The sequence below is a fragment of the Pyxicephalus adspersus genome, chromosome 8, assembly GCF_032062135.1.
Source record: "Pyxicephalus adspersus chromosome 8, UCB_Pads_2.0, whole genome shotgun sequence".
NCBI classification, from domain to species: Eukaryota; Metazoa; Chordata; class Amphibia; order Anura; family Pyxicephalidae; genus Pyxicephalus; species Pyxicephalus adspersus.
The window spans coordinates 20210746-20238744 of NC_092865.1; the positions used below are offsets into that span (position 1 = coordinate 20210746).

At 38.7% G+C, this 27999-nt stretch overlaps 1 protein-coding gene, 1 long non-coding RNA gene and 11 other non-coding genes across 16 annotated transcripts; all 13 read left to right on the top strand.

The window, feature by feature from the left end:
• Positions 1 to 2932: 2932 nt before the first annotated feature.
• DONSON (DNA replication fork stabilization factor DONSON) lies at positions 2933 to 13760 on the top strand. The gene is made up of 10 exons (XM_072419724.1): positions 2933 to 3324; positions 6052 to 6123; positions 6792 to 6992; positions 7732 to 7910; positions 8639 to 8817; positions 9592 to 9703; positions 10396 to 10497; positions 11595 to 11793; positions 12188 to 12394; positions 13376 to 13760. Exons 1-10 carry the CDS (start codon positions 3013 to 3015, stop codon positions 13511 to 13513), a joined length of 1701 nt encoding a protein of 566 aa, XP_072275825.1. The 5' UTR covers positions 2933 to 3012; the 3' UTR covers positions 13514 to 13760.
• Positions 13761 to 18338: 4578 nt separating this feature from the next.
• On the top strand, positions 18339 to 26796 carry LOC140336543 (uncharacterized). Of its 4 annotated transcripts, none has more exons than XR_011921901.1 (15): positions 18339 to 18373; positions 19952 to 21087; positions 21494 to 21530; positions 21724 to 21783; positions 22286 to 22335; positions 22719 to 22763; positions 23330 to 23356; positions 23700 to 23752; positions 24502 to 24531; positions 24713 to 24744; positions 25112 to 25158; positions 25346 to 25397; positions 25734 to 25780; positions 26421 to 26472; positions 26642 to 26796. It is a non-coding gene; the product is annotated as an uncharacterized lncRNA (long non-coding RNA). The 4 variants fall into 4 exon arrangements; XR_011921903.1 differs by having other exon boundaries at positions 19952 to 20078; XR_011921902.1 differs by lacking the exon at positions 18339 to 18373 and adding an exon at positions 18388 to 18406.
• LOC140337530 (small nucleolar RNA SNORD74) lies at positions 18588 to 18667 on the top strand. Its single transcript, XR_011922072.1, has one exon. It is a non-coding gene; the product is annotated as a small nucleolar RNA SNORD74 (small nucleolar RNA).
• LOC140337518 (small nucleolar RNA SNORD79) lies at positions 21573 to 21653 on the top strand. Its single transcript, XR_011922060.1, has one exon. It is a non-coding gene; the product is annotated as a small nucleolar RNA SNORD79 (small nucleolar RNA).
• Positions 22138 to 22218, top strand: LOC140337534 (small nucleolar RNA snR60/Z15/Z230/Z193/J17). Its single transcript, XR_011922075.1, has one exon. It is a non-coding gene; the product is annotated as a small nucleolar RNA snR60/Z15/Z230/Z193/J17 (small nucleolar RNA).
• Positions 23184 to 23248, top strand: LOC140337546 (small nucleolar RNA SNORD78). The gene has a single exon (XR_011922087.1). It is a non-coding gene; the product is annotated as a small nucleolar RNA SNORD78 (small nucleolar RNA).
• LOC140337529 (small nucleolar RNA SNORD47) lies at positions 23405 to 23480 on the top strand. Its single transcript, XR_011922071.1, has one exon. It is a non-coding gene; the product is annotated as a small nucleolar RNA SNORD47 (small nucleolar RNA).
• On the top strand, positions 23808 to 23872 carry LOC140337550 (small nucleolar RNA SNORD75). The gene has a single exon (XR_011922090.1). It is a non-coding gene; the product is annotated as a small nucleolar RNA SNORD75 (small nucleolar RNA).
• On the top strand, positions 24569 to 24646 carry LOC140337519 (small nucleolar RNA SNORD79). The gene has a single exon (XR_011922061.1). It is a non-coding gene; the product is annotated as a small nucleolar RNA SNORD79 (small nucleolar RNA).
• Positions 24803 to 24879, top strand: LOC140337535 (small nucleolar RNA snR60/Z15/Z230/Z193/J17). Its single transcript, XR_011922076.1, has one exon. It is a non-coding gene; the product is annotated as a small nucleolar RNA snR60/Z15/Z230/Z193/J17 (small nucleolar RNA).
• Positions 25199 to 25273, top strand: LOC140337533 (small nucleolar RNA snR60/Z15/Z230/Z193/J17). The gene has a single exon (XR_011922074.1). It is a non-coding gene; the product is annotated as a small nucleolar RNA snR60/Z15/Z230/Z193/J17 (small nucleolar RNA).
• On the top strand, positions 25822 to 25897 carry LOC140337528 (small nucleolar RNA SNORD47). Its single transcript, XR_011922070.1, has one exon. It is a non-coding gene; the product is annotated as a small nucleolar RNA SNORD47 (small nucleolar RNA).
• On the top strand, positions 26504 to 26575 carry LOC140337517 (small nucleolar RNA SNORD81). Its single transcript, XR_011922059.1, has one exon. It is a non-coding gene; the product is annotated as a small nucleolar RNA SNORD81 (small nucleolar RNA).
• Positions 26797 to 27999: the final 1203 nt, after the last annotated feature.

The following is a 27999-nucleotide window of genomic DNA, read 5'->3' on the forward strand; positions in this document are numbered from 1 at the left end:
TACCTTCACTCTCCTGCCTTCTTCACCCGGAAGTGATCCGCCCCTCCCTCCTGGCACGCGTCAGGAGAAGGGAGGTGCCGGGCAGCCATCTTGGGTGTGGAAGGCTGAGGGGTGGCAAGGCTATGTGGTGATGTGGTGATGGGTGGCTTCTTTCGGAACAGCTGGAAAAGCTGCCATGCCCTGCATTTTAAAATCATATAAAATACTTTGATTCACTTGGTGTCGTTAACTCAAACACAGAACACTAAATGAGAACTTGCACTTCTGTATCATTTCCTGTTACCCTTTATTAATAAACAGTATTTATTTAGCCCCAACATATTACACAGCGCTGTACATTTAATATCTGTGCATTGCAATAACAGCATGATTTGCATATAAGGCAACATGGCCTTCATAAAACCTTACAAAACTTCAACCAGGCAGGTCCCTATTATTAATAACCAGGATTTATACAGCTCCTAGAGTGTAAGCTTTTCGGGGCAGGGTTCTTTCCTCCTCCTCTGTCACTGTATCTGTCATTTGCAACCCCTATTTAATGTACAGCGCTGCGTAATATGTTGGTGCTATATAAATACTGTTTAATATTATAGCACCAACATAATACGTAGGGTTGTACATTTACCAGGGCCTTTTATTGCAGAAGGGACATCACTTCTGCAATAAAATACCTGATTGCAAGTTTCACTGCTGGTCCCCATTCTATCACAAACCGTGCTGTCTTCTTACCTTCCAAAGTCAGAACTTGGGCCATCCTGATTGGCTGGGCCAGGATGTCGTTTAGTCCTGGCAGCCTAGGGGGATGCCAACACTGAGCTTATCACCAGCAGCTCAGTGATTTCCTATTAGAAAGGACAGTGATCAGACTGGTTAGTTTTATTGCATAAGGGGAATTTTCATCTTCTGCAATAATGAACCTGCATTATTATTAAACAGGATTTTTATAGTGCAAACATATTACGCAGCGCTGTACATTAAATAGAGGTTAAAAATGACAGACACAGTGACACAGGAGGAGGAGAGGATCCTGCCCCGAAGAGTTTACAATCTAGGAGGATTAAATTGTTTCCCGGCTTTATTACACCATGAACGTTGCATACACTGATTCTGAAGTCAAGCTGCTTTTGTATTCACATTAACTTGTATAGAAATGAAATCAGTTCTGAGATGAACAAAAGCCTATGTACACAGCTCAATTAATCACATGCTTAAACCTTCCCCTAACCCTCATTCACATTTCTGAAGCTCCAAATCACATAATTTATTATACATTTATAATATAATATTAATGATAAACAGGATTTATATAGCGCAAACATATTACGCAGTGCTGTACAATAAATAGGGGTACATCATACATATTTGCCTGGTTTCCTGTTGTCCTCTGCCCTTCTCTTGCAGTGAGCTGTCCTTATTTCAGGTTAACTCTGTGCTCACATAAAATCGTTTGAGCATAGCACTATCCTGTGAGCCTAGTCTGACATGACGATGATAACAATCCCCTATGAAGTGTTTTCATGACAGCCTGGGCTCATTAGAAGTAGGTTTCACTTTTAGGCTAGGTACACACGTGCAATAATTGTCATTGCAAAACAAACGATTGACAACCGATCAACGATTATGCACGATTATTTTGAACGATCATATGTTGCATATATTCTGTACATGCTGTAAGTATACAATTTTTCAAATGTAATCCACCAATAATGTACACATACTAGATAGAATTGTTTGTCCGATGTAGGAAGAGACGTGTACTAGAGAAAGTGTACTGCAGAACCACACACAATAGGCTGTGAACGATCGTCGCCCAATCAGATCCGCCGGGACGGTCAGTTAGTTTCCAGCGACCTTCCTCGTTCGTCAGCATCGTTTTGCACTTTTTTTGTTCCTCTCTTCCTCCTGTGTCACTGTTGGTATCTGTCTGTGAATTGCAACCCCTGTTTATTGTACAGCGCAGCGTAATATGTTGGCGCTATATTAATCCTGTTTATTAATAACAATAATAATATAAATATTATTAATAATAATAAATAAATCCTAAGAGGCACACAGCAATAAAAACCTCACACAGGCTTTTTACTCTACCCAACTTTATCAAAAACTTAAACGTTTTGTCTGGAGACCTGCATTATAATGAAATGTTTATGAAACAGGAGTTTATCAAAGTGTTATATTTTGTAGCTGACTCTCCAGACCCAGTTATTTTGCAATGAATGTAAAGTTTGCATCATTTACGCCAGGGGTGCCCAACAGGTGGGTTGCGATCTACCACTAGATTGCAAAGGCAACGCGAGTAGATCACAGAGCCCTGCCTTTCATTATAAACTCTACCACGCACAGGAGTTATTAGGTCCAAGTTTTATTGTTGGTAGATCATTTTGACTTGGTCATTTTAGAAGTAGCTCAGAAGCCAAAAAAAGTGTGGGCACCCCTGATTTAGTGTACAGCAGCGACTTCTAGCGGCGACTCTTGGCACTGTCACATCTGATATAAGAAAGACAGGACATGGGCGGCCTCTAGAGGTGACGGCTGGTACAAGCACAGGTGACATTGTATATAAGACCTGGCAAATGGACGGGGACTTGGGCGGCCTCTAGAGGGCGGTGGTCGCCGGTACAGTCAACATGATAGACATCGGCGGCCTCCAGTGGTTGACTACTGGTACTGTCGAAGTTGGGATATGTTATTTAGAACATAGGCGGGCTACTGGTACAGGCCCTATTGACAGTAAGGTGTGTGTGTGGCGCCCTCTAGCCGTGACTGATGGGACTGAGAGATTTGAGCGGCCTCTAGAGACGACTTGGTGGTACAGACCCAGCTGACGATGGGACTAGAACGGCCTTTAGCGTTGATCGATGGTATTCTTAGAAATGGGCGGAGCTTGGTCCTTAGCGTTGACGCTCATTCTGATTGTGATTGGAGAACGGGCGGGCTATGAGAGAATGGGGCGGGGTTTAGAAAAGCGCGCCACGTTCTGAATTGACTGACAGAGCTCCAGGTTAGGTCGCCATGTCGGAGCTTCTCCCCGGCTACTCTCCCAGCTTCAAGAGGCCAGCCGAGATCCTGCGGCTGAGCCGGCGGAGGAGCCGCAGCGAGGCGGGGCCACGGACGTCTCTCTTCTCCCCAGGGGAAGTGGCGAAGAGAGTACCCGGAGTCCGGCCCTTCTCCCCGGGACCCCAGCGCGGCGGGAGCACCGCAGTGAAGAGAAGAAACCCTTTTGCCAGTCTTGATAACACTGTGGAAGCGAAGAGGAGAGCGAGCAGTCAGACGGAATGTGATTTCCTCGGGGTCATAGAGAAGGAGAACCCGGAGCCCGTCCAGGTCAGCCCGGGAACGAGGGGAGAGGGGGAATATTCAAATCAGAATCTGTTTTCCCGGCATATCTGATAGCCAATGAGAGGGCGCTACGTCACGGGTTCTCATGTTTATTTCAGTGTTTGTTTTCCTTGGGAGATCACGTGGTGTGTGTGTCACATGAGCACTGTGATGTATATTGGCAGCAATGAGAAATGTAGATTAGCAGCATGAAGAAAGTCTTTGCTATGGCACAAATCGTCTTCCAGCATCCAAAATATCTGTCGGGGACAACTAAGCATTTACCTTGGTGTCACAAGTCATGTCTTTGTAAGGGTTACCTATTAACAGTTTGCTCCTGACTCAGTGCAGAAGTGATGTTGGCTCTAAAGCTTCCACATCAATGATATGGCCCCTGAAGGCTGGGGATATATTAAGATTATAGGACGGCCTGGGCCTGGCCTCCATAGAGTACAGCATTCCTAATGCAGGGACACTGATCTGATCATTCTCTTGTCAGTCATCATCTCATGTGACCAACCTGGACTTGTGTAGAATACAAGGATTTGATAAAATAAATTAACGCATGCAGTGCTCATCCTAGAATTTGTTTTTTTAAGCTGGTTGGCAGCCTTATTATGACCGAACTAATCAGGAACCACCCAAAAACAGCCGGGTGGTTGCTGATAAGTGCTGACTGTGGCGCCCAGCTAAAAGAAAACACTGACATGCAGTCAAGGAAGCACGGAGCTGGGTCTAGATTTGGGATATAAACTATCTATGAGCTTAAAGAGGAACTAAACTTAAAAATGCCTAAAACAAAAAAAAATACACTTGCCTTTAATCGTGCAGTCGATCGGTCCTGAGGTCTCTTTCATCGGGTCCTGGCATCCGTCTTGGCGCCGGGTGCCACCAGGGTTGTCTACCCTTTTATGTAAATTGTAGTTTAGGTACGCTTTATGACAAATGCTGCAGCTTTTTCTATACTGTTAACACAGCATCTTCTCCTTTACAGAGTCTCTTCTATACCAGAATTGTCATTTGTGGTCTTTACCAGACCATTGAAATCTACATGTCCCTTTAGGTGCACTATAACAAAGCATACATTTATCTTCTACTTCCTTAGTTTTACATGACCCTCCCTCCTTTTCTACAGCTGTGTACTTACTGAGATCCTAGGCTACGTACACACGTGAAAAATTTGTCGTTGGAAATGAGCGATTAGGACTGATCGCACGATAATCATTAACAAAAAAGTGCACAACGACGCTGATGAACAAGGAATGTCACTGGGAACGAACCACCTTCCCGGCGCATCTGATTGGGCGATGATCATTTACTATCTGTTGTGTGTATGGGCTTGTAGGGATCGTGGATTGTTCTGCGGTACACTTTCTCCGGTACACGTCGTTTCCTGCATTGTTTAAGCGATGGTGTCTAGTGTGTGTACATTGTTAGTGGATTAAATTTGAATGAACGTATCGTTACAGCATGTACAGAGTCATGCACTATATGATTATTTAAAATAATAGTTGATTGGTTGTTAGTTGTTCGTTTTCTAATGATATTTATTGCATGTGTGAACCTAGCATGAGGTATATCCAACATTTGTTTACACCTCCCTGACACAAGTCTTCCACCTGTTTGGAAATGGCCCCCAGAAGTTTATTGGGCTGTATTATGCATGCAGGAGGGAAGCCTTGCGGTGGTGGGATGTAAACAAAAGACAGATGGCCCTTTGGATCACAAACAATTGAATCTGAAGTTAGGTTTGGTAAGTGTAATAAGGGAGTGGGGGTTAAGGCATTTTCCTTTTAAATTGGAGCATTACTCTACTAACACAGTTGCAGCATCAGTTTTCTTTCTTTTGGGGGTAAGATGGCTTGTCATATGAATAAGAGCAGTCAGTGTGGTTCAATGTTTTTGCTGCCATTGAGGTGTATTAAGGCAATAAAACTGTAGCTGCCATTTAGCTTCTTTTAGATTTAAATAAAAAAGAAAGTAGCGGAAATAAAATTTAAGAAAAAAGTAATATTTAGTTTTTAAAATGTTAAAATATAGAAATGCTGGGAAATAAAGACAACAATGCCCACTCATACATACCAATGCATGTGTATGGCAGGAACACATAAATATTCCACAGGAGAAGAATAAGGCTGCATACACACGTGCAATAATTGTTGTTGGAAAGGATCTTTCACTGTCCTTTCCAATGACTAATGACTGCATGATGCATGAACGATGCTGTACATACAGCAACATTCTGCTCTATGGAGAGGGTGAGAATGAAAAAGCAGCACACAGCTGCGCTCTCTCCCCTTCACTTGCATTACAATAGTTCGTCATCCATTGTGCTGTATACACACAAGATTCTCATTTGGTATCGACCCTGAGCCGATTATTGGACGAAAACTATTCCACCTGTGTACCTAGCCTTATTCTAAGACCATCAGGCATCACAGCAGGAGGTAGGCTTTTAAAAACTGCCTTCCTTTTTTTTATATGGGCCTTTTTTTATGGGCCTTTTGATTTTTGAAAAAGTGGTGGTTTGGATGATAAAATAATTTTTCTGGAAAAAAAATCAAGTTTTTCAACTGTGCAGAAAAAAAGGATAAAGCATTTGCTGACTGTCCATATAAAATGTGTGATACTTATATTGTATATAAAAAACTAAGAGCTGTCACTTGGTCCTTGTATTGACAACATAATGTTGCAAGTCATGAAAGTAATCAGAATGTGTTTGTTCTTTCTTAGTATCATTCTGTGGAAGATGTACTTTGGGGAGACAGCCTTGAACCTGAACCTGCTGATGCCATAAAGACCAAAGTAAGTATCGACCATTTATAAAGATTTTCAATGACAATTGTGCTCTTTGAGGCTTTCAGCAATACTAAAATATTGCATAAAACTTTATAAACATTTGATCAGGTTTACATCTGGCACCTCCATACACATTTCTGGTTTTAGATACATGAAAGACAAAAGGGCATTGAATAAACATTTTTACATTTTTGTCATGATTTGGTGTAGTTTGTGATAATATTGTAAGAAAATGTCTATACGCTGCCCATTATCTGTAACAAAACCGCACACTTTTAGTTGGGAGCAAGAGTTTTGAAGCATCTTTCACCAGTATGGTGGTGTTCGGTGTGCATTAGATGAATATACTATGTGTTACTAAATATTATAATCTACACACACATTTCTAGGGTTTACTCCATTGTGCATGCCCCTAAATTCTTCTGCTGCTGGCTCAGTCTGTAGGTGCAGAATGTTTCAAAAATATACTTATTTACTTAAAGGTGGATATTTATTAGTTAAATTCTGATCTTGCATTGTGGCTTTTCTCTTGACAATGTTTTCTTTAATTTTTTTTTAATTCAGCATAGAATACAACTATGCTTTTTTGATAAACCAATACAATTCACATAACTAACAATAATGCCCCTGATTTTTTTTTTTTTTTTTTTTTTTTTTTTTAATACCTGTATTAGTCTCCAGAGAAGCCTCTTACAACCACTGAACCTGCAAAGGGATCAGTGACATATCCAGCAGATTGGAGTCTGAAGACACGTCTTTTATTTACCTCTAGCCATCCTTTTTCCTGGACCGATCACCTAAAAGCCCAGGAAGAAAGTCAGGGCTTAGTCCTTCATTGTCGGGCCACACCAGTCAGCCTACCTCAAATTATAACGGTAATATTCTTTCCTTTCTCCTGTCCTTTCCAACAGCTGCAGCTATCTGTTAACTCAAGATGTTCAACTACAAGGAATTCTCCTCCGTGGCTGTCTTTGCTAACAAAAATACATGTTCGTCACAGAATATGGCTTTAATAAAATCAAATAAAATTGGGGAATAAAACTGATCAATGCCATGATGGAGTACCTTTAAATAACAAAACATAGCTTCCATTTTGCATTTCAAGCTTTTAATACTTTGCTGTGGCAGTGTGTGTTTATCTGTGTGACAGTTCTACCATCAGCGATGACCTGATCCAGCTTATAATGGTGACATTGGGAAAAAATTGTTTGTGGAGGTTGTTCCTGCCTTACAGCAGATTCCTGGCTGGCTGGTCTTGAACAAAGCATTCCCTAGCCAGTTGGTGTTGTTCCTCTTAGATAAAGTTGTCACTGACCTCCTATGTATACAGGTAATTGCAAAATATGGTTGCAGGGCTTTGGATATATGGAAATGCACAATATATGAAAGTAGTTGGACATCTGCAGCTGTACACAATTATGTGTACCCTTCCTTCCCAAAGCACAGACAGATCAAGTAAAGCTTGGATTAATTATTTATAATTATAAATTTATAAACCTAAAGAGATAGATTCTAGGACAATATGTGACTATGTTGATATGTTGCATGTTTTCTTATGCCGCATTGTGTTTTTTGTTTTTTGTTTTGTTTTTTTTTTTTTTTTTTTTCCTCTAGGAGCCAAAACAGTGCACTGAACTCAGGTGTGCTTTTCAACAAGCTCTGGTGTACTGGCTCCATCCCTCCCTTCCCTGGCTACCTCTCTTCCCCAGAATAGGAGCTGATCGCAAAATGACTGGGAAGAACAGTCCTTGGTCTCAAGATGAGTCTCTGCAGCAGGTGTTAATGAGCGAATGGTATACCCAAACCTTCATGTTTTATCATCACTTATTTCGTCAACTTTTACAAAGAGGGCAGGGATGCACTTGAAGGCAGGGTTTTCATTCTATTATAGAGAGCATATCTGAAAGAATTTTTTTATTTGCATTACATTCCTTTTTTATTTATTGAGTGACCTATTGCCGAATTTCTGGGCACTAATAAAGTGTCAAAAAAAAATGCAGTGCTGCTTTTCTTTTATAGAGACTTACAGTGAGTGTGAAATGCTGAATATTTTCACACATTCCCAGTATCGATTAGGAAAAAGCCATAGCTATGCTCTACTCTTCTATTGTATATTTTTTCTTTTGTCAATTTCCATTAAATATCTTGATTGAAGCTGAATTAGGTTCCTCCCCTCCCTAATATAAGTGTGCTTTAAGTTGAATCCACAGAAAGAGACCAGAACACTGCATTTCTGGCAAGAAAATTTTCTTAGCCTAGACAAAAGAAAGCTAATGCAGCCACTACATACGAAGACTGGTATCTGGTGCAACATATCACATTTTTGGACCTGGTTATGATCCAATGAAACATTTAAGGCATGGTGAAGTTTAATATGCACATTAACTCAACCAGGAAACTTTGCGTTTGTCAATAATTTGACTACTTTTATAACAATCCTTTTCTTGTATTTCTTTATTGGCTAAAAAAAATGGTGCTTGATATAGAAAAGGTAAAGTTTTTTTTTTTCTCTCCTCTCCAGGTCTCTGAGCTTTACATCTTTGTATAATTTGGTTAAGGCAAAGCTGTGCCCATACTTCTATGTGTGTACTTATCAGTTCACAGTACTGTTCAGGGCAGCTGGTTTGGCAGGAAGTGATGTCATTACAGCGGTCATGTCCCCAACCACACGTGGCTTAAGAGAAGCAATGAAGAACGAAGGTAAACTTGATTTAAGTGAAATCCCAGGCAGTTATAAAAACAGACCAATGCAGTTCTGTCCTTCATACATCATTAAATATGTTGAAAGTTCTTTAATTTGACTTTGTATCGGCCATTCCAGTCTCCTGTGCAGACTTGAAGAGGAAGACTCAGTACTGGTAGCCAGTCAGGTTCTCATGTTCTTTTAAGGAACATGCTGATACGGGGAGATGAGCCTGAGGTGGGCTTATCCTGTTCAGGTACAGGTCAGGGAGGGGACAGAACCTTTAAGGTGTTGTTTACATGAGTGCACTAGAAAAAAAGCTTCTGTGCAGGACAGAGCAATGGTAAAATCTGCACTAGATGGACAGAATTACAAATCTTTTGGCAGGTAAAAACAATTGCGTTTTTTATATATATATATATATATATATTATACCTGAATTTCAACCTAAAAAACCCTTGTTTGCCCATGTTTTCAAAATCTAAGAACACTACTAGGAATGTTCAATTTTTTGTTCAAAAATGTTTTTTTACTAAAAGTCGCCAACCTAATCAAATATGGCCGTTTTATCTTTCTAACTTGCATATTTATGACCTTCAGTAGTGCTGAACTCGGTGAATCAGAAAGAGAGCCAGGGAGCAGAAACCAACACAACTTGTTATCCAGTGTTTACAGCTCCTGCTGTACTTTTCTAACCCGTGCAAAAGATGGAAGCAACTAATAAAAAGAGAAAATGGCTTCCACTCGTCTTGGCTTTGTTTTGTAATATGTGAAATAATTTGTCTTTTTAGGTATTGAATTTTCTCTCCCATTGGTGGAGAATGACCCTAACCGAAAGCAGAAGAGTCCTGAAACTTCCCAGTTAGATGACAAAGAAACTGGCAACACAAGTGAAGGAGAGGAGTACGTGCACAAATTTATGCTCAATGTTTTATGCCCATATGAAGTGAAAAAAGTATTTGTGCTGGATATCTTTTTTAGCATTATTGGGACTACACAAAGGGCATCATTTATTAAAACTATCCAAGACTGGAGAGTATAGACTTTCATTAGTGAAGCTGGGTGATCCAGCAAACCTGGAATGGATTTCTTTAAAGTAATTTGATAGCAAATATTTTGTATACTGTAACAGATCCATTCCAGGTTTGTGAGATCACCCAGCTTCACTGATGAAAGTGTATCCTCTGCAACCTTGGAAAGCTTTAATAAATCCAGGCCCTATATGTCTAAATTTCTACATGGTTATTAGAAACTTGTTCAGACTGGCTATTAGTTTTTGGTTCCTCACACTCGTGTCTGTGGGTGGGATGCTGCACGTAGTGTTTAACCTATGACCAGCAGCAGGGAATGAATGCGGTGAGGTGGTTTACTAGCATGTGCTGTGCAAAATTCAAACATGCTTGCTAAAAACCAGTGCAAACCTACAAACTTAATGTTTCTTGGTCAGTTTCACCTATTCATAATTTATTTAGGCAATCTAACTGCTGACAGTCCAGCCCACATACACACTTGTGCAGACTGCATGATAAGAATTGTATTTTGTTTTTGGAAAATATGCATATTTTTTTATTTTCTTAATATTTGTTCCTTTTCAGGGCTCCTCTAGACAGTGATGATGATGATGAAAGCTTCTCATGGTTGGAAGAAATGGGAGTGGAAGACAAGATAAAAAAGCCTGATGCTATATCTATTAAACTGTATCCTTCCTTGGTCTGATATCTTATACCAGAACAAAAATGAAAATACATGTTTCCCCTGTTAAAATGAACAATGGCAAAGCAGTTAAACATGCAGTGAAAACAATCTAGTTCTATGTAGATGTTCGATACAAATCGATTCAGCTTTGTAATCTTTAAGAAATCATTTTCATGTATTAAGCAAAAACAGTCTAGGTTTTCAAAATTCACTTGTTACTGGCCTCATGCAGTCTTGTACAGAGTACCTGAAGTGTGGTAGGAAGAAGCAGTGTCAAAATTCAACTAATTCACATGCTAATAGGAGGAGAAAGAGTTTGAGATAAACTTGTATCTGTACTGTCCTGTTCCAGGGCGGCCTGGGATAAGAGCGTGTTGAATAATGTTGCCCATCAGAGGACGGCTAGTAGGAGAAAAAAGGTACTGCGGGGAAATTCTCTTAGCTCTGATTGTTGCAGCCATAGCTGCTTTAGCATGTTCTGTTTTAATGAGCTAATTTTGGTCTTATTTTTGGCTGGAGATGAAACAGAAGATTACAAATTTTGTTTATAAGCTCATAAATCTACATGTTTTATCCTTCAAAAAATATATACAATAAAATCCCCTAAACTATTATATATATTAGGACAACCTTAATAAAATTCTATTTTTTTTCATTAAATTAGTTAATGGGTGAAGATATTTGGTTCATTCTTTCATGGTTTAACATGAAATTAATTTTTTAACTACTCATTACATAATTTCTCTCCACATGGCTAGATAATTGTAGGTTATAATTAGATTATCTCTAAAAATGTAGTAAAGCATAACACATTTTGTTCATGCAGAAGTGTCTGCCTATCTTTATATAAAGTTTTGTATAGAGCAGAGAAGTGTTAAAACCCCCTATTTGGTAATTCTGCATGCCGCTGGGGAATTTTTTTTTTTTTTTTTTTTACTCCCTTTCCAAAGAATACAACAGCAAATAAAAAATTAAGAATATCAGAATTTTCTAAACCTTCCTACCCAATCAAAAACTAAAAACATTGGCTTTTACCCTTTTTTAATTAATTTAAAACGCATTATTATAGACTTTGGTTCCTTGACTTGCATCAAAATAGTCGTAAGGAAAAGAATGAAGTAAAACTGGACCATAGACCAGAGTCTGTTGTGCTGGTGAAAGGTGCAAACACTTTTACATTACTCAATTTCTTGATCAACTGCAAGAGTATTGTAGCTGCTGCCGGATCTCAAGCTGGTCTCCCGCCAACGCTGTTGTCGCCTATTTCATTCCGGGGAGCCACTATGCAGACTCTGAAGGTACTATAAAGGAAAATATGTATGTATAATATGAAAATATGTTGACCACAAGAAGAGCAGGAAGGCTGTAGAGCATCAACGTTTATTGTACCTGAGGAAGAAGCAGCAACATCCCCACTTGGTGCAGAGCAAATGGCACAAGATGCCATTGTTTAATGGCTTTGGCACACTTGCAGAAATATAGTGAACCTAGCATTGAATTATACATACTTTATATAATTTATAATATTTATATCCTTAAATGCATGCAAAGTCATGTGATGGTGTAACACAGGGATTGCAATACACTCCCTAACAATACCATCTACATTTGACTTCAGAATGACTGAATGCCTTTTTTAAAACAAAAAAAGAAAATGTACATTTGCCTGACTGTTTTTCTTCTGCTTTGTAGGCCAGGAGTGTAAATGTGAAAACCCAAGTTCATTCTGGGTACAAGGATCAGTTCAGCCTGGAGGTTACCGGCCCAGTCATGCCACATGCTGTGCATTCTCTAACGCTTTTACTGAAGGCAGCACAGAGGGGGAGCTTCTCAACATCACTGTATACACATGATCCAACGACAGTGTTCAACACATCTGTCCATGGTCCAGACTGCAAGGTGAGTGCTTGGGTACAGGTACACCTTTTGTCTGTAATGGAGGTGTGCTTTGTTTTTAAATGCCCCCAAACGTCTGGCATTTCTAACCTGTGCTGTTTGGTAAATAATTAGAACATGAAAGTCCACTCTATAAATACAAAGTGTACATGTCCACTATTTGGTTTAATACTACCTGCCTTTTTTCATTAACCTGTTCTTTGCTTAGTTGAGGTAAAAAGTAAACAGTAGGAGGACTAGGGGATGTGTGTGTATGTATGTGCTACTTGCTTGCTCCCCTTGTTCACCCTCCAGATTAGGAAAAAAACCCTGCACATTCTGGTAGGGTTATATTACTGAGTGTATTCTCTTCACTCAGCAATGCAGCACTTGGCCCTGTCACATAGTGTCCTTAGTGTAAATAAACTCTAACTTGCTGTGGCATTGGAACTTGCTTATTAAAGTTTATAGTAAAAGAGCTGAAGTTATACGTTTTGTTGAATAAGTACTTTACCTCCCTCGGGCCTATTTCAGCAGCTGTGACATTACCAGAAAAGAGGTGTGATATGCAGAGTCTGCACATCTGGAAAAGTGTCAAAGGAGCCCTAAAAAACAGATGGCAAAATGTGTACAGTTGCCAGCCCCCAATGTAGTGGGCTGTTCCCATATTCTTGCAAAAGACAGCCTCATTAAACAGTCAAGTCCCAGGAGGAGGGATGGGTTGTTTAGAAGTGATATTATGGATATATAATCAACTTTTTAGAGGGCTTAGTAGGGCTCTCCATAGCAAGTTAGGATAGATATACAGCGTCGGGAGATGTCTTTCTATAGTGTAACTGGCAGTAAGTTTGATTCTAAAGAATATTTATATCGTAATGTTTAAGGGAATCTATGAATTGCTTATAGTATTTTTAAGCTTTTTTTTTTTTTTTTTTTTTTTTTTTTTTTTTTTTAATATATATCATGTAATTTTAATGTATTTGTTCTCTATTTATTCCTCTCTAGGAGATGGACAATGCTGAACTTGGCAATTGCGGACTTCACCCTCTTACTTTAGAACAGTTCAGTCAGTTATCAACCCTTGGAAAGACTTCATTACGCCAGCTGGAACTGAGCGACTACAAATACACATGGAAATGCTGAAAATTTTAATAATCCTATGAAGCTGATCACTGTGCGATGTCATGCTGGCAATTCCATATACTATGTGCAATGTCACATAATCACCACTGCCAGGAATTCCTTGTGTGACTGCAGCGTTGTAGAACTTCATGGTTTTATTTTCTATTGTTTTTCTACTTCAATGACAAGAGCTGGAAGGATATGTGTTTTATTAATCATATGCTTAAATAACATTAAATTATAATTAAATGCTTTTTATCAAATGCAATTCAAATCCAGAGTGTTTTAAAATGTACCTTGGTACATAATTATTCTGTCTTCATTTAAGGGTCCCATAAATACCCGTTGATCCTGCCAGTGGGAAGTCCACTTAATGCAGCTTCTTGTGATGATGATAATGATGCTGCACTGCACCTGAGTTCAAAGCAAACTTGTCATTCTAATGTAGATTGTACCTGCTTGTACTACAGTGGGATGAAAAGGTATGTAGTGAGTGTTGTTGAGGATTAAAACAACAGTTACTACAGGTACATTGGGCAACATGGTAATTTAGTAAATCGATCTGCAAAATTCCAACAAGCAGTATCCAACTTCAGTTGGAAAACCAGATCATTAAAAGTTGGAATCCAATTGGCTGACGGTAGGACATTTCCAGGTTTAACTGCATTACTAATATAATTTCTTGTATTTCTTTAAAGGGAAATTAGTGTTTTTACAGCATTTCGAATTGTTACTACCAAATACTCAGAGGAGCTTACAATCTAATGCCCCTTCTGTAATTTTGTTTTGGTTTCATGTTTTTGGTATGTGTCAGGAAACATGAGTGCTTGAAAAACACTGGAAGACAAAAACATGATTTTTGACCAGCTTCTAAAGATGTTAGTTGCTTAGCATCATCTAATTCAGGGGTGCCCACACTTTTTCGGCTTGTGAGCTACTTTTAAAATGACCAAGTTAAAATGATCTACCAACATTAAAAACTTGGGACTTAATATTTCCTGTGCTTGGTAGAGTTTATTTTGAAAGGCAGGGCTCCGCGTTCCACGTGCGTTGCCTTTACGATCTACCAGTAGGGTACCTCTGATCTAATTCAATACCTAAATCACTGTCCCAGTACAAGCATCTGGCAAGTGAAGTCATATCATATGAGACTTCATGACACTTCCAGGTTAGTGACTCAGTTGTGCATTTTTCTAAAAGGCAGTCAGAAAATATATCTCCCACATCCCCACCCCCCCACACACACACGTGGTAATTTATTTGAAATATGATTGTGCATAAATGTGATATGAATAAAAGATAAGTATCTATTATTGTTCTTGTTGTTGACTAAACTTGTATTTAGGATATTGCTATTCTATAACCTTTCCGGAAGTGCTTTTCAATGTTGCCACTTTTTCAGGCTCTAGTTTCACTCTTTGTGGCTTAAACAGGCCCAACAGCTTCCCCTGAGCAGGGTGGTGCCTATCACAACAACTAAAATGAAGGTGCCCGATTTAGACTTTATACCTGTATGTGATGTTCCCTTTTAACATGACCCAATCACTTGCTGAAGGCATCTTTTTACCCTTAGACCTACAAGGGCAAAAAAACTAAACATATGCTATAAGCTACCTTTACTAGTCAGGAACAGACACTTTGCTGCTACTTACCGTTCCAGAGCGGTCAGGCCTGCACCGTACCTGAATCCATCAGTTGCAAACAGCATTGTAAATCTCTGTGACATTTACCGCAATAGAGGGTGTTGTCAAAACATAATTTGGATTTCTGCCTATGGGGAGCCAGTGTCCTTTTCCCCACACTAGCTTTTTATCTATCTTAAAATAGTGTGTCGGTGTCACTATTCTAACCTCATTGTCCCAAACATAGTTGTATGTTCCAAACGTGAAGGTAGCCATGAAATGGGCTGGATGTGGCGTTCTTGCTCTGGTTATCTTGATCGTGTTTCCAAGAAGGTGAGTGCCCAGCTTTTGAGAGGACATGGAGTGCCAGATCACAATACAGGACCCCCCATCAGTAACTGGTAGGCCTTTCCAAGCCATTAGCCATCAAGGGCTCCTGGCACATTCTAGGCTATAAGGGGACACGCTTATCAAATGCTCCAAGCTCTATCAAAAGGATGGTAAGTTAAATCTTTCACTGGTCTTATAAAGAGTGAGAGCAAGACCAGGTATAGCCTAGATAGGGTTAACTTTTTTAAACACATGATCCTAAAGGTGTAGTCAAGAAAATAATATGTTTGTACTTGCTGAAAAATCATTTTCTCTGAGTCCATTAAGGGACAAAGGCCCCACCTATATGGTGTTTAAGGAAATGACACTTGCTACATAATTGCTTGTCATGGGAGAAGGGTATACATTGGATTGCATTATAGAAACATTTCAAGTATGGTGGAGTATAATTAGAAATTGTAGTACTAATTGGTACTTTGTGTTATTAGGCTGTGCTGACCATCATCCTATTTCTTCTTTGGCCATCACAGACACAAAAGATGAGGAAACATTTCCTCATCCAATAGGGTCAGATCAAATTAAAAACTTTACAGAAATGTAAACCCTTCTCTATCAAACATACAACGTGCATCAATAAACAGTGTTACTGCATCTATTGGTGTGAATTGGCTCTAACCGGTGTGATGTGAGCGATGTGACTCACATGTGCTCACTCATTAAGGTACAGAATACTTGGCAATTATTCTTTACGTTTTCTATTTCATTCAGAACAGTACAGTACAGAAACACTTGGCGCCTGGGATTCTCTTTGCATTTCTTATTTTATTTAGAAGTCTGTTGAGTAAAATGAAATCATCTGACAGTAAAATGTCTCTTAGGAAGAGTTTATTGAATGACATTCAAAAATATAATTATTAATACAAGCATTGGATGGATCATACAGATTGTTCTGTGCCATTGTCATTATTAGACTCAGCAATGCTGATACAAATAATTGTAAAATTGCCAAAATAGACCATAATAAATGCTAATTGGTAAGAAATGAATGCATACATATTTATTAATAAATAATTTCTATCTTTGAGTAGTCTGATAGTTGGGTACTTTGTATCTCTTGTTAAAGGGCTGGAACTTTGGTTCCATCACTATTCACAGTACTGCTTACATGCAGCTAACTTGTTTATACAAGATGCAACCCCAATAACTAAATTCCCATATGAGCCTAAAAGCGGAACTATACTGAAAATAAAAAACTAACAAACCCTCAATCCTTCAGATACCTCGATCCCGCACCATTCTGGAAATCTCCTTCACCCCGCTGTAGAGGAAGTGCTGGGTGCCACCATCTTGCTGTCTTCATCCTTCGGCTTTGTCACCCGATCTCACACTGCGCATCCGTGAGATTGGCATTTCCTTCCCCCTCAATATCATGCATGACATTGGGCAGCCAGGGGTCTGTGTTTAAGGGAATTAAAAAAATGATTGAGCAGAAGAAAAATAATACCAAGATCACATGACCGTCAAACAGTATTGAACAGGCAGGGAAAGGACAATGAATGGGGGTTCCATTTATTCTTAGTGTACTTGCATTGCATCTCAATATGTGGTAACGTACTATGTTGCAAAAGAGAAATGTTATTAAAAATTGCAAGTGTAAGGCATGCAGATGATTGGGCTGCCTTACAACTGGTTATGTCACCCTGCTGTATAACACATGAATTAATGCAAGGCAGCAGTGACAACCTGAAACAGACCAGGGGTCGCCAACCTTTTAGACCTTGCGGACCACTAAATTCAGAATTTTAAATCCAGCGGATTATTACTATGAATGTTGTTTTAAAAAGATAAATACATTTGTAAAATAATGATCTTTCTAATGGTGCCTGACAAAGACTGCAGAGGCTCGGATTCATTGATCAGCTCACGGTTAAGTGAAGTATCACTATTGTTACTATTATCATTTGTTGCATTATTTTTGCTACTACTAAGGAAATTCAAAATATTTGTTTTCTTTTTCTCACTCATTATGGGTTTATTTCATTCGAATCTAAAACCAAACAAGAAATTATAATTATCAAAGTCAAACTATTTGATGCCATTAAATATAATAGGTAAAGAAAATACACAGTTCAGGTCATATTTACCTAAAAGAGCATCTGAGAAATAAACAAATAAAATAAAGCAATTGGATGAGAATCGGTATTGGCAGAGCTGGGTGACTGTTGTAATGGTGGAAACAATACTGAAGCATATGGCTCGGCAATGGTTGCCTCATACAACTTAACACTACACTGACCTCACGCTGCTCCTCCCTTGTTTTTCCGCCTCTAGTACAGTTTATGAATTTAGAGGAATATAAAGGTGAAAATTGTCATTCAGAATATAAGAATTTATTAGGATATTATTTTTGTTTTATTATTAATAAAACATAAAAATTGCAAATAATGTACAAATTTTTCTGTCGACCACCAGTGTAAGAAGATTGCTTCTGCTGTTCATAAAATCATAAAATCCGTTATTCATGAATAAAATTTGCATTGTTCTAAAAAAAAAAAATCCAGATACAATGTAATAAAATCTAAAACTAAGCCTTACCATAGGCAGACTATGAAACTAATCCTAGACCATTCACACATACACCAGCACCCTGAGTTTATCGCAATAAATAAACATTTTCAATCTTCAGTATCCTTTTATTAATTACAAATAATGTCGGGGGAAAGCATTCCAGGAGTTATATACTAACCAACAAAATGTCTGAACCCCCTGGCTGAAGCGACACTTTTCACGCTGGAAGTTTATTGGACGAGTACTATGGAAGTCTCGCGAGATCTCTTCCTTGGCGTCACATCCGGGATATTCTGCCTATATATTGACCTGCCACTGATCCGCTTAGTTCTCTTTCCGTCCTCCTCTGCCATGGAAATGGGTGAGTGTCATCTTGCAGCATCTGCTGGCTATAGTAAGTTTTATGTTAATATTCATTGCATATTATATCTCATGCTCTGCTTTGCCTTATTGCTTTGTTGGGTACAATAATGAGCTGTGTTGGGGAAGGATGGATGTGGATTGTGTTGGCTGCAGCCATGCTTCATTCCATGCAGATCTGGCTTGCTCTCAGCAAAGTGTATATTCTTTATATTGATGCCTAAGATGATGAAAGTTATGTTGGTAGGGACATCTGAATGATAATGATGTTTACCAACGTCTCTGAGCAGGCATTTTTTATTTATTTTTTTATTATTAAACAGGATTTTTTTTATAGCGCCAACATATTAAGCAGTGCTGTACATTAAATAGGGGTTCCAAATGACAAACAGATACAGACAGTGACACAGGAGGAGGAGAGGATCCTGCCCAGAAGAGCTTACAATCTAGGCCACAGCCAGGCCCTGCATCCTCTCCTTCTCTATTGAAAAGAGCACTTGGGTTTTCCTCCTGAAGTTTCCAGGGGTTCCTAGAGGACTCTTGAGTCAGTCTGACACCAATGATCATTTTGGTAATCTGTAATAGTGACATTTTTTCAAACGGAACACTGGTCTAAAATCTTGTATTTTACCTTTTTTATTTTTGTGCCTCCTAATGTGGCTGGAAAAAGATTCTTAATATGTGAAATTGTTCTTTTTGTAGCCTATGACATGCACCAATTTTATTACCTAGAACAGAAATATTGTGTGGTGCAGGTTAAAAAAATGGCATGGCAGTGTAAAGTGTGTTTAGCATATTGACATGATTCCTAATAATAATCAGGATTTATATAGTGCCAGTGTGCATTGAAGGGTTGCAAATGGCAGATGCAGACAGTGATACAGGAGAGGACCCTGCCCTGAAGAGCTTACACTGGGAGTTGTGGGAAGTATCACACAAAAGGAGGGGAGATATGGATTGGTGGGAAGTAGTGAGGGTTTTAGGACAGAAGACTGGTAGGTGAGTTTGCAAAAAAGGATATTGATTCTGTTTGGTAAATGTTCCTCTACCTGTTCTAAATGGTAACTATTGATCAATCTAGTGAGAATAGAATGAGAAATACAGAGAATCTCTTATACATCGGTGTTCTCCCCAGCCCTTTTAGTCAGGCACACCACCCAACACTTTTCAGTAACCACCCGGCTGTTTTTGGGTGATTACTGAAGTTGGGTTACAATACAGGGGCTGCCACCCAATGACAGGGGGAAACACTTATATTCCTTCCAAAAACATGCAGTTATATTAACTTGCTTCCCCACAAAAAATTGCTCCTAGACTTTATTAAAAACCAATGACTATGGTAGGGCTATTAGATTGAAGCACAGCCAGTGACATGACTATGGACTTGGATAGATAGCTATATCTATATATATCTGTCACTGACCTTGGTGCAGCAATCGTCTGTTTCAGCCAGTTAGTTGGAATCGTCAGTAAGAAGCTAGCAAAAACTTATCTGTTTTACAGGCTCATGCTAATTATATAATATATTTTGGTAGTAATCATTTTCAAAATTGCTAACTGGGATCTAATTTTGTTACAGGTCATCACACAGATGGACAGAATGTGTTCGGGATCCTAGCAGCCCGAATGAATGTGTTCAGAATAATAGCAGTCCAACATCACTGATCATTCTGGTAGATATTATTTTCTACATGGCATATTTACTAGTAAGTGTAGTAGAGTATTTAGAAAACTAACAGTTATGACATGCATGCTGTGCTGCTGAATCTTTGTAACTGACTCATAAATTGAAATGGCTTTTCAAAATAGTAGCGATGTGTAGATCAGTTAATGAGGTTAAAGATAATGTCTTACAGCCTTTATTTAAGGAAGAAAGTTGGCAAATGTTGTACATGCTGGTTATGGTTTATTTCTATTTTAAAATCTGAGTAAAATGGGTCGTTCAAAACATTGTTCAGAAGAAGAGCGTAATTTAATTAAAAAGTTGATTCAAGAGGGCAAAACATATCAAGAAGTGCAGAAAATGCTAGGCTGCTCAGCTAAAATGATTTCAAATGCTTTAAAATGGCAACCAAAACCTGAAAGCCGTGGAAGAAAACGGAAAACTACCATTCGAATGGATAGAAAAATAGCTAAAATGGCAAAGACTCAGCCAATGACTAACTCCAGGAAGATTAAAGAAGATCTAAACTTACCTGTGAGTGCTGTAACAATTAGAAGGCGCCTATGTGAAGCCAAGCACTTGGCAAAAGGCCGCCGCAAAGTACCAATGTTGAAACAAAAGAAATGCTCTAAAGAGGCTAGACAGGTTGCCAGTGTGTCAGATGAGCCCCAAACACTGAATTCAAGCCAAAGCACACAGTGAAGCATGGTGGTGCAAGCATCATGATATGGGGATGTTTTCTTTTTATTGCATACCAGGGATCATTGATCAGTGTGAATACATCAAAAATACTTGAGGCAGTCATGTTACCTTATGCCAAAGAGAAATGCCCTTAAAAAAGGTGTTTCAACAAGACCTCTACCTCAAACACAAGCAACATCTACTTTTCAGACCAACGAATTTGATGTTATGGTCTGACCAGCCCAATTCCTTCGTCCAATAGTTCCCAGTGTGTTTGCCTGTATGTAAAAGCCATCATATAGATCTTATACTTTAGTCACTGCTATTATTCTGAACATAGTTCAAGGTTGCATCCAACATTTTTCATATTGGTAAGTTGAATGCAATTTTACTGCTTTGCTAGGAGTTTAGGTTTATATATACTCTGCTGTGTTATGTAGAAGTAGAGCTATTTCATAACATACCAACCTAGACTATTTGTTAAATGTTCCACTACTAATTTGTCCCCCTCCCTGTTCATTTGTGAGATATTGGAACCTCAGTATAATGTTTATTGGGTCCTTTTCCAAAGCTTTTTTTACAGTAAAGAGTTAGGGGTCCTAAATATACTGTATATTCTGTAATGCTTCTATGATGACGCCTTATTTGCTACTCTTGACTGTCAGGATGACGAGAGAGCTTACCACCTATATATGTTCTGAGGCATTACAAAGTGAAGCTGTAAAGAACCTGCTCCTGTTTGCTTCTCTCCTAAAGATCCTTTGTTTTGTGTTTTAGAGGCAGAATCCGATTCCTTGTGCTACAATATGCTTGGGTAAGTGGTGATTTCTTAATACTTTCTCAATATGAGATCTTGAGCTGTACATGATGACTTGAAATAAATCAATGGGAATCTCTCCGAATAAGACTGAGGGAAATATTCTTCACTGATGCAGTGTAAAAATTTACAAAGCTTCTTCAAGTTTGTATTTGTCGCCTTCATTTTTTTTTTTTTCTTGACTTTTTAGGTCAAAGATGCTTCCACCTACTACTTGATCTAAAACTTCAAAGAAACACGAAACAAAAAGGTTTGTAACATTTTATTTTAGTGCTGTCTTCTTGGCAGATTGAGGTATTTTAGCACAGTGTTGGAAGTCATTCTAAAATATAGTTCATGGCTGCTAATGGTTTCGGCGGCCTAAATGTACTATGCAAATGTATGCCTGCAGGCAACGGGGACTAGTCACATTCAATGACAAATATAAAGTTAGTATCGTAGGTTTTGATTTTTTGGATATGCAAGCTTTTGGGATACTCGCTACTGAATCTCACAAAAGCCTTGCAGTACAAACAATTCATGTTTACTCAGTGCAAACTGTTCTTGGCGGAGTTTAGGGCTTGCAGTAGGCCATAGTTCTCAGTAAAAGAAGCTTTTAACTATTCAGACACAAGGATGAAAACATAGTTCAGCAGATGTACAGTGATGAATACAACCTGTCTTTCGCTCCTATCTGATGTGTCTGTCTACTGGGAAGGTCTAAAGGGGTAAAGGTTACAAGCCTTTTACTAACATTTGGCTTTTCTTTGCAGGTTTCCATAGCAAGTATACAGCAGCAGAAGAAAAGGGGAAGACTTGATGAGTAAGTAAATAATCTGTTCAACTCCCACCCTGGTTTTTTAAGCAGTGCGGGTTAGAGGGACTGGGCTTGCAGTAAAGGTTTATGGACTGGTTAGACTGACACAACAGAGGGCAGAAGTTTAAGGGTTACACATGTCCAGGTTCAGCACTTTCTTGAGAGTATCTGCTGATTCTTGGCTAGAACTGCTCTGGTTCACATCTATACCTGAAATACTTTAAATGGCCCAGGCTGACTTGAAACATGTTCCTGTAAATGATGATGCTTTAACAGACTGACAACCCCATGGAGGTTTGTTATTAGCTCTATCTGACACAAATGCTTTAAATCTTGTTTATCTCTGTTACAATTTCCCACCTTCTAAGGTATTTTTCTTTGAATTGCAGGTCAAGTAATTGTTTTCTCCAATATCTATGGTCTCCCAAAAGAAGGTAAGAACTGATAAGGTTCAGTAGAATCCAATATTAAACTAATTAGGAGTTACTTTATTACAGTTCAGAATTTGAGTATGTTTCATACTGTATAGCATGAACATTAAATTTCTATTGGCTTGTGTGCTAACTAGTATCCAATGTTCTAGTTTTGGCATGGGTTTAGTTCATGCTTCATCACATGTCATGGGTTGCAGTAATAACGCTTCATGTTTTAGGACTTTAAGGCGAAGTTGGGACATAGCCACTGCAGTCGGGTGCATAGGATGAAGAGCAACAGAAGTGCTACCATGTAGGGTTTACCAAGCATTGCTGACTGAATTGATAGCTGGTGCAGATGCAAATAAACAATGGTTTGCTAGTTCAGATTTCAGATTTAATCTCTGCACTAGTCACCTGCATGTAGTTGTGCTCTGTTGGTTGTATATGATGTCCCAAATGTCTGACCTGAAATATACATGTGGACTTGTTTTATTACTGACCCAACCTTCAGAGCTCTAATAATGTGCATGCACCAATCCCTGGCTCTAGCGGTGCTAACATCTTGGATTTCTTTATTCCTCTAGGTGCATCAGTGGCGTTTTACTTTTCTGGTAAGTTTGTGGTCTTTTTACACTTGTGTATATGTATGACTTGCTGGTGACCGGTGATGAAACTGATTCTGCCATATGATAAAGGCTGATTATACCCTTTACCGTTCCACTTTTTTCTGAGGTAATCACCAGAAATTAAAAAAAGCCTTTAATGAATTGAAAGCTGTTAAAATGAGATGTCCTACATAATGCACCATCTGGCTGCCCTTTGACTTGCAGAGCCCCCGAGATGCTGTGCCTGCAGTATAGACTTTCAGTTCATTATGGGAAAGGTTAAGAATAAAACTACTGTGTGCAAAGCTTATTGAAAGCATGCTTTATCTTCTTGTTTGTTTTATTACAGTCTAAGATGAATGAAAAGGGAAGAAAATTGTTGGCATGAGATGGCCTTAACTGGTAAGCATCATTCTAAACAATACATCTCATTTTCAGATCTAATTTATCAAATATAAGCCAATGATGCTGTAAGAGTAGTGGACAGAAGTGATTTCTGACACCATTAATGACACTGAGGCTTATCCAGTTTGACATCCTTGCATTCTTGTATAAAGGGGGGGAACTATTTCAATGTTGTTGCTAACTGAAAAAGCAGTTTTGGAAATAATGCATTACCTTAACTTGTTCAGCTTAACAGTTTTAACAATATAGGAAACTAGTATTTAAATGTTCTCTTGGGGAAGTTAGCAGTTATGCTGGAAGCAGGAATTGCAGTTAGTTTTAAGTTCTTTGTGCAAACCAAGTTAACCACCTAGTTCAGTGTATGGAGCTATATAGCTCTGTGCACATTTGCAGGCTTGCCACTAAAAATTGTTAGGCAATAATTCAGTAATTACATCTGGGTGTTGATTTGTCTCACCTTTATGCATGCAGATAACAGGTGTCAGTTATCTCAACTCCTGAGCTTGCTGATTGTTCTGGGTCAGTGATTCAGAAGGAGTAATAAGGGCCAAGGTTCAGAACATCAGTTTGGCAAGGGGTGTTTTTACAGAGTCAGAAATCGCAGCTTTGTCTTTCAGTCAATGCTGCTTTAATTTGCTGTGTTTGGCAGGGGTCAAATGTTGCTGGGTGGGGGTTTTCAATGACTAAGCAACCCATCTAAAACCCTGTGAACGTTTCTTCATTTCTCTGACTTTTATTTATTTCAGATGCTGTGATACTATGATGGCTCTCTTCATGTGAGTACTTAAGAATTATCTTTCTGTACTATGCTCTTGCACTATGATGATCTGTTAAACTTATCAATGGGAATCTCTCTGAATAAGAATGAAAGAAACCTTCTTCTGATGTGTACCGTCTTGGTTTAGCTGAAACTGTCCGCTTGACAAAGATTGGTTTAATGGTGTTTTTTGTTTTCAGGTTTTGTGACGTCAAGAGAATGAAATGTTAAGGTGAGTTTAGTGTTAAAAAGCTTTGCTGAATTACGGAGTGGGGGGATACCATTGCACACAGGATAATATGATGATTCCATAGTTCATCAGACTGACAGTGGTGAACAGTCTTTCGCTCCTATCTGATAAATCCTGTCTTAGTTTTTTGATGATAAAACAGGCCTTCATATAGATAAGTGAGACTATATTCTTGGCATCCCCTATGGATCTGCTATTCTATATAGTTGTACATTGTCCAATGCAGTCAGCTTTATAAGAATTTGTAGTTTAAATGTCTCGCAGCTATTACAACAGACTAAGCTGCTTAGAAGCATGTATTGGAACTATTGTACAATAGGCTCAATTCTATCAATCTGTTATTTTGTAGGCCTGGCTACAGTTGGAATGTTACTACAGAGAAAGACTTAGAAAGCGGTAAGTTATTTTTTTTTTTTTTCCCCTCTCTATTAAAGTCAGAATGTATATGATGAACACATAGTTCAGCTGATTACTGTGAAGATCAGTCTTTCGCTCCTATCTGATACATTCTAAAAACGTAGATGGCTTATTTCTGGCACAGGAACAACAATGAGTTTAATGGGATCAATCTTTTGTTTTGTAGGCCTGACTACAGTTGACATACCATGTCTGAGGGAATGTGGCTTTTGAAGGTGGTAAGTATCTTGGCAAAAGTGATTGAATGTATGTTTTAGCTGATCTGACATGCTATTAGACTTATAATAGATGTCTTATGCATATATAATACTACATATTTCTATAGCGAGGTTATTTAAGCATTGGCACTAAGAGTGTACAGCTTTCAATGACTGCATTAAAAGTCAAATTTCTGGCGTTTCCCTGTGTACCGCAGTGGTCTGTAAATGATGACTATGAATCAGGTCTCTGATCACGTTGAGGACAACATAACCCACTGATACAGACTATAACTAAGTAACATTTTTCTCAATGTAATCCTGAAACATTGCCCTAAAATATTTTTTGCTTCCTAGGTTTTCCTTTGTTGGATGATAAACGGACCCAGGACCATTTGTTTATGGTAAGTGTAGAATGTATAATTGTCACTACCAATTGGCATGTAACCAGTGATGAAAATGATTCTGCCATATGAAACCAGCTGATTTCATCATTTACCGTTCCACCTTTTTCTGAGGTTACATGGTCTACATAGATGCACATGAGTAAACTGCCCCTTGCTAGTGTAGACTAAAAATGGTCACTTCTCTCCCCCATATGGCATATAGTTCAAAATCAAAAAGGAAAGACCTTGCACTCCAGATACAGGTTTGCATATGATGGCATTAAATCATCATTTTAGAGCTTAAACATGTTTTAGGTTTTCCCAGATATTGTGCATGTCACTGGGGATCTGCATTTATATTCTTGCTGCATCAACTACAACCAAAATCTCAAATGCCACTGCAAGTGCACTTTGTACAATGCACTCTCCCCCCTACAAGTTGCTTGGTGGCCGCAGTGGTCATTGTATGGCATTTAAGTCACCCATTACTACTGCTGGCTATTTCAGTCAAAGGTAATGGTGTACCTGGACTATTAATCTGCTGATAATCCATACATCTTTGTATAGTAATGATTTGTTCCATATTTTACAGGCACTATAGATTTCATAGGCAGCATTTGGTACAAAGCATTAATATTTGCTATTTTGGATTTTACAGGTCAATCAGCACAAAGCTGGGAGTCTGTGCCACAGATCTGCAGATTAATCTTGTGAGTATATCCTAAATATGTGTTGATCTAAAGGGATGCATGATGACAAATACTTTGAACTCTCTCACTGATAAAAGATGAAAGTTAAAGTACTGACTTCCCTTTTTTCCTGTCTATCATTAAGTCTATATATTCTGATTGATGCTAAAAACTTGTCTCTGATTTACAGATTTCATCCTGAAGACCCCAAAGGCACCATCTCCTGTTGCTGCAGCATGGCTCTGTACCTTGATTAATATTGTGCATTGTCCTTAAGTTAACTTACAAGATGTGTTTGAAATATTGTGCTATGTGACAATGTAAAATAAAACTTGTTACCAGAAAGGTTTATTTTCTGTTTTTGACTTGTCAGAACATAACCCTGCCACCTGTGTATTACAAAAAAAAAAAAGACTGAACCGGTATGTAATGTGACAGAAGCAGTTTTTATGGCTGGCTGTGCATTATCGGCACAATGGATTAATGGGTTGTGTGTGGTCTACATGGTATAAAGTTGTTGGATAAAACATAAAAAGGATATCAGTGATGGGGAGCAGACGTGCATTTTCTGGTGTCCCAAATGAAATGGCTACATGCTTGTCCCAGGCCACATAAATCATAAAAGCATTGGACCTGCACACTTTGTAATCAGCAGTGACTGTTTCTGTATTTTTCTGCTTCCCTAATTTTGGTTTTAAATGTCAGCATCAAGGAGAATATTAAGACTGATTTGTGGTTAAGGCTGAAATTCAGGGCGAAGTCAATTGGTCTTAAATGGATGACTTAAGAGTTTGTGCACAGTGTAAAGGCCTAAACTGGACATCCCTATTTAATGTACAGCACTGCCTAAGATGGTTGGCCCTATATAAAATACTGTTTAATAATTGTTTTGGGATGTTGCAATCCCCTGTACTGAAGGGTACCAAATGGATGGTGCATGAAAACCTTTTGAGTGTAACTGGGCAGAAAATGAGTCCATTTGACAGGTGCAACAGCCATTGTGTGTGTGTGTGTGTGTGTGGTTTTTTTTATTTTTTTTATTTTTTGAGGGTTTCTCTATTTTGAGCTGCACATAAGGATCTGTCAACTGCTTAAAGTAGTACTAAACCAAAAATTAAAAAAAAATGGCTTTCTTAAATCCTGCAGATGCCTCAATTGCTCTGGACTTTTCTTAATGGGGTCCTGATGTGGAGGAAGCACTTGGCACCACCCAGCCTGCACTGATCTTTCCCCTCAGTGTAGGAAATTGCTCCTTCTGCGCATGCCTAATCTCAGGCATGTGCAGAAGGAGCAGTCACAAGTCTCCTGGGATGTGATATAGGTATCCCCAGGAGGCTCTGCGCACCTATTCAGTCTTTGATCACCGTGAATGGGTTATCTTGGTGTAGGCTTTTGAGGCAAATAGAATGGTGAGGGTGGGTTGCAATAACAAAGGAAGCTTGTAAGGAAACAGGATGCAGCAGTTTAACACTTGCACATCTCCAATATATATATTTTTTTTTTCATCAGATGGTATAAATCTGGGGTTTTAAATTTTGTCTAGGAAAA

Bases quoted from the DNA above. Each gene is read 5' to 3' on its own strand.
- DONSON (XM_072419724.1), top strand. From the start codon at position 3,013: ATGTCGGAGCTTCTCCCCGGCTACTCTCCCAGCTTCAAGAGGCCAGCC. The intron at 9,704-10,395 runs GTACGTGCACAA...GTTCCTTTTCAG, and splicing joins AACACAAGTGAAGGAGAGGA to GGCTCCTCTAGACAGTGATG. The intron at 12,395-13,375 runs GTGAGTGCTTGG...ATTCCTCTCTAG, and splicing joins TCCATGGTCCAGACTGCAAG to GAGATGGACAATGCTGAACT.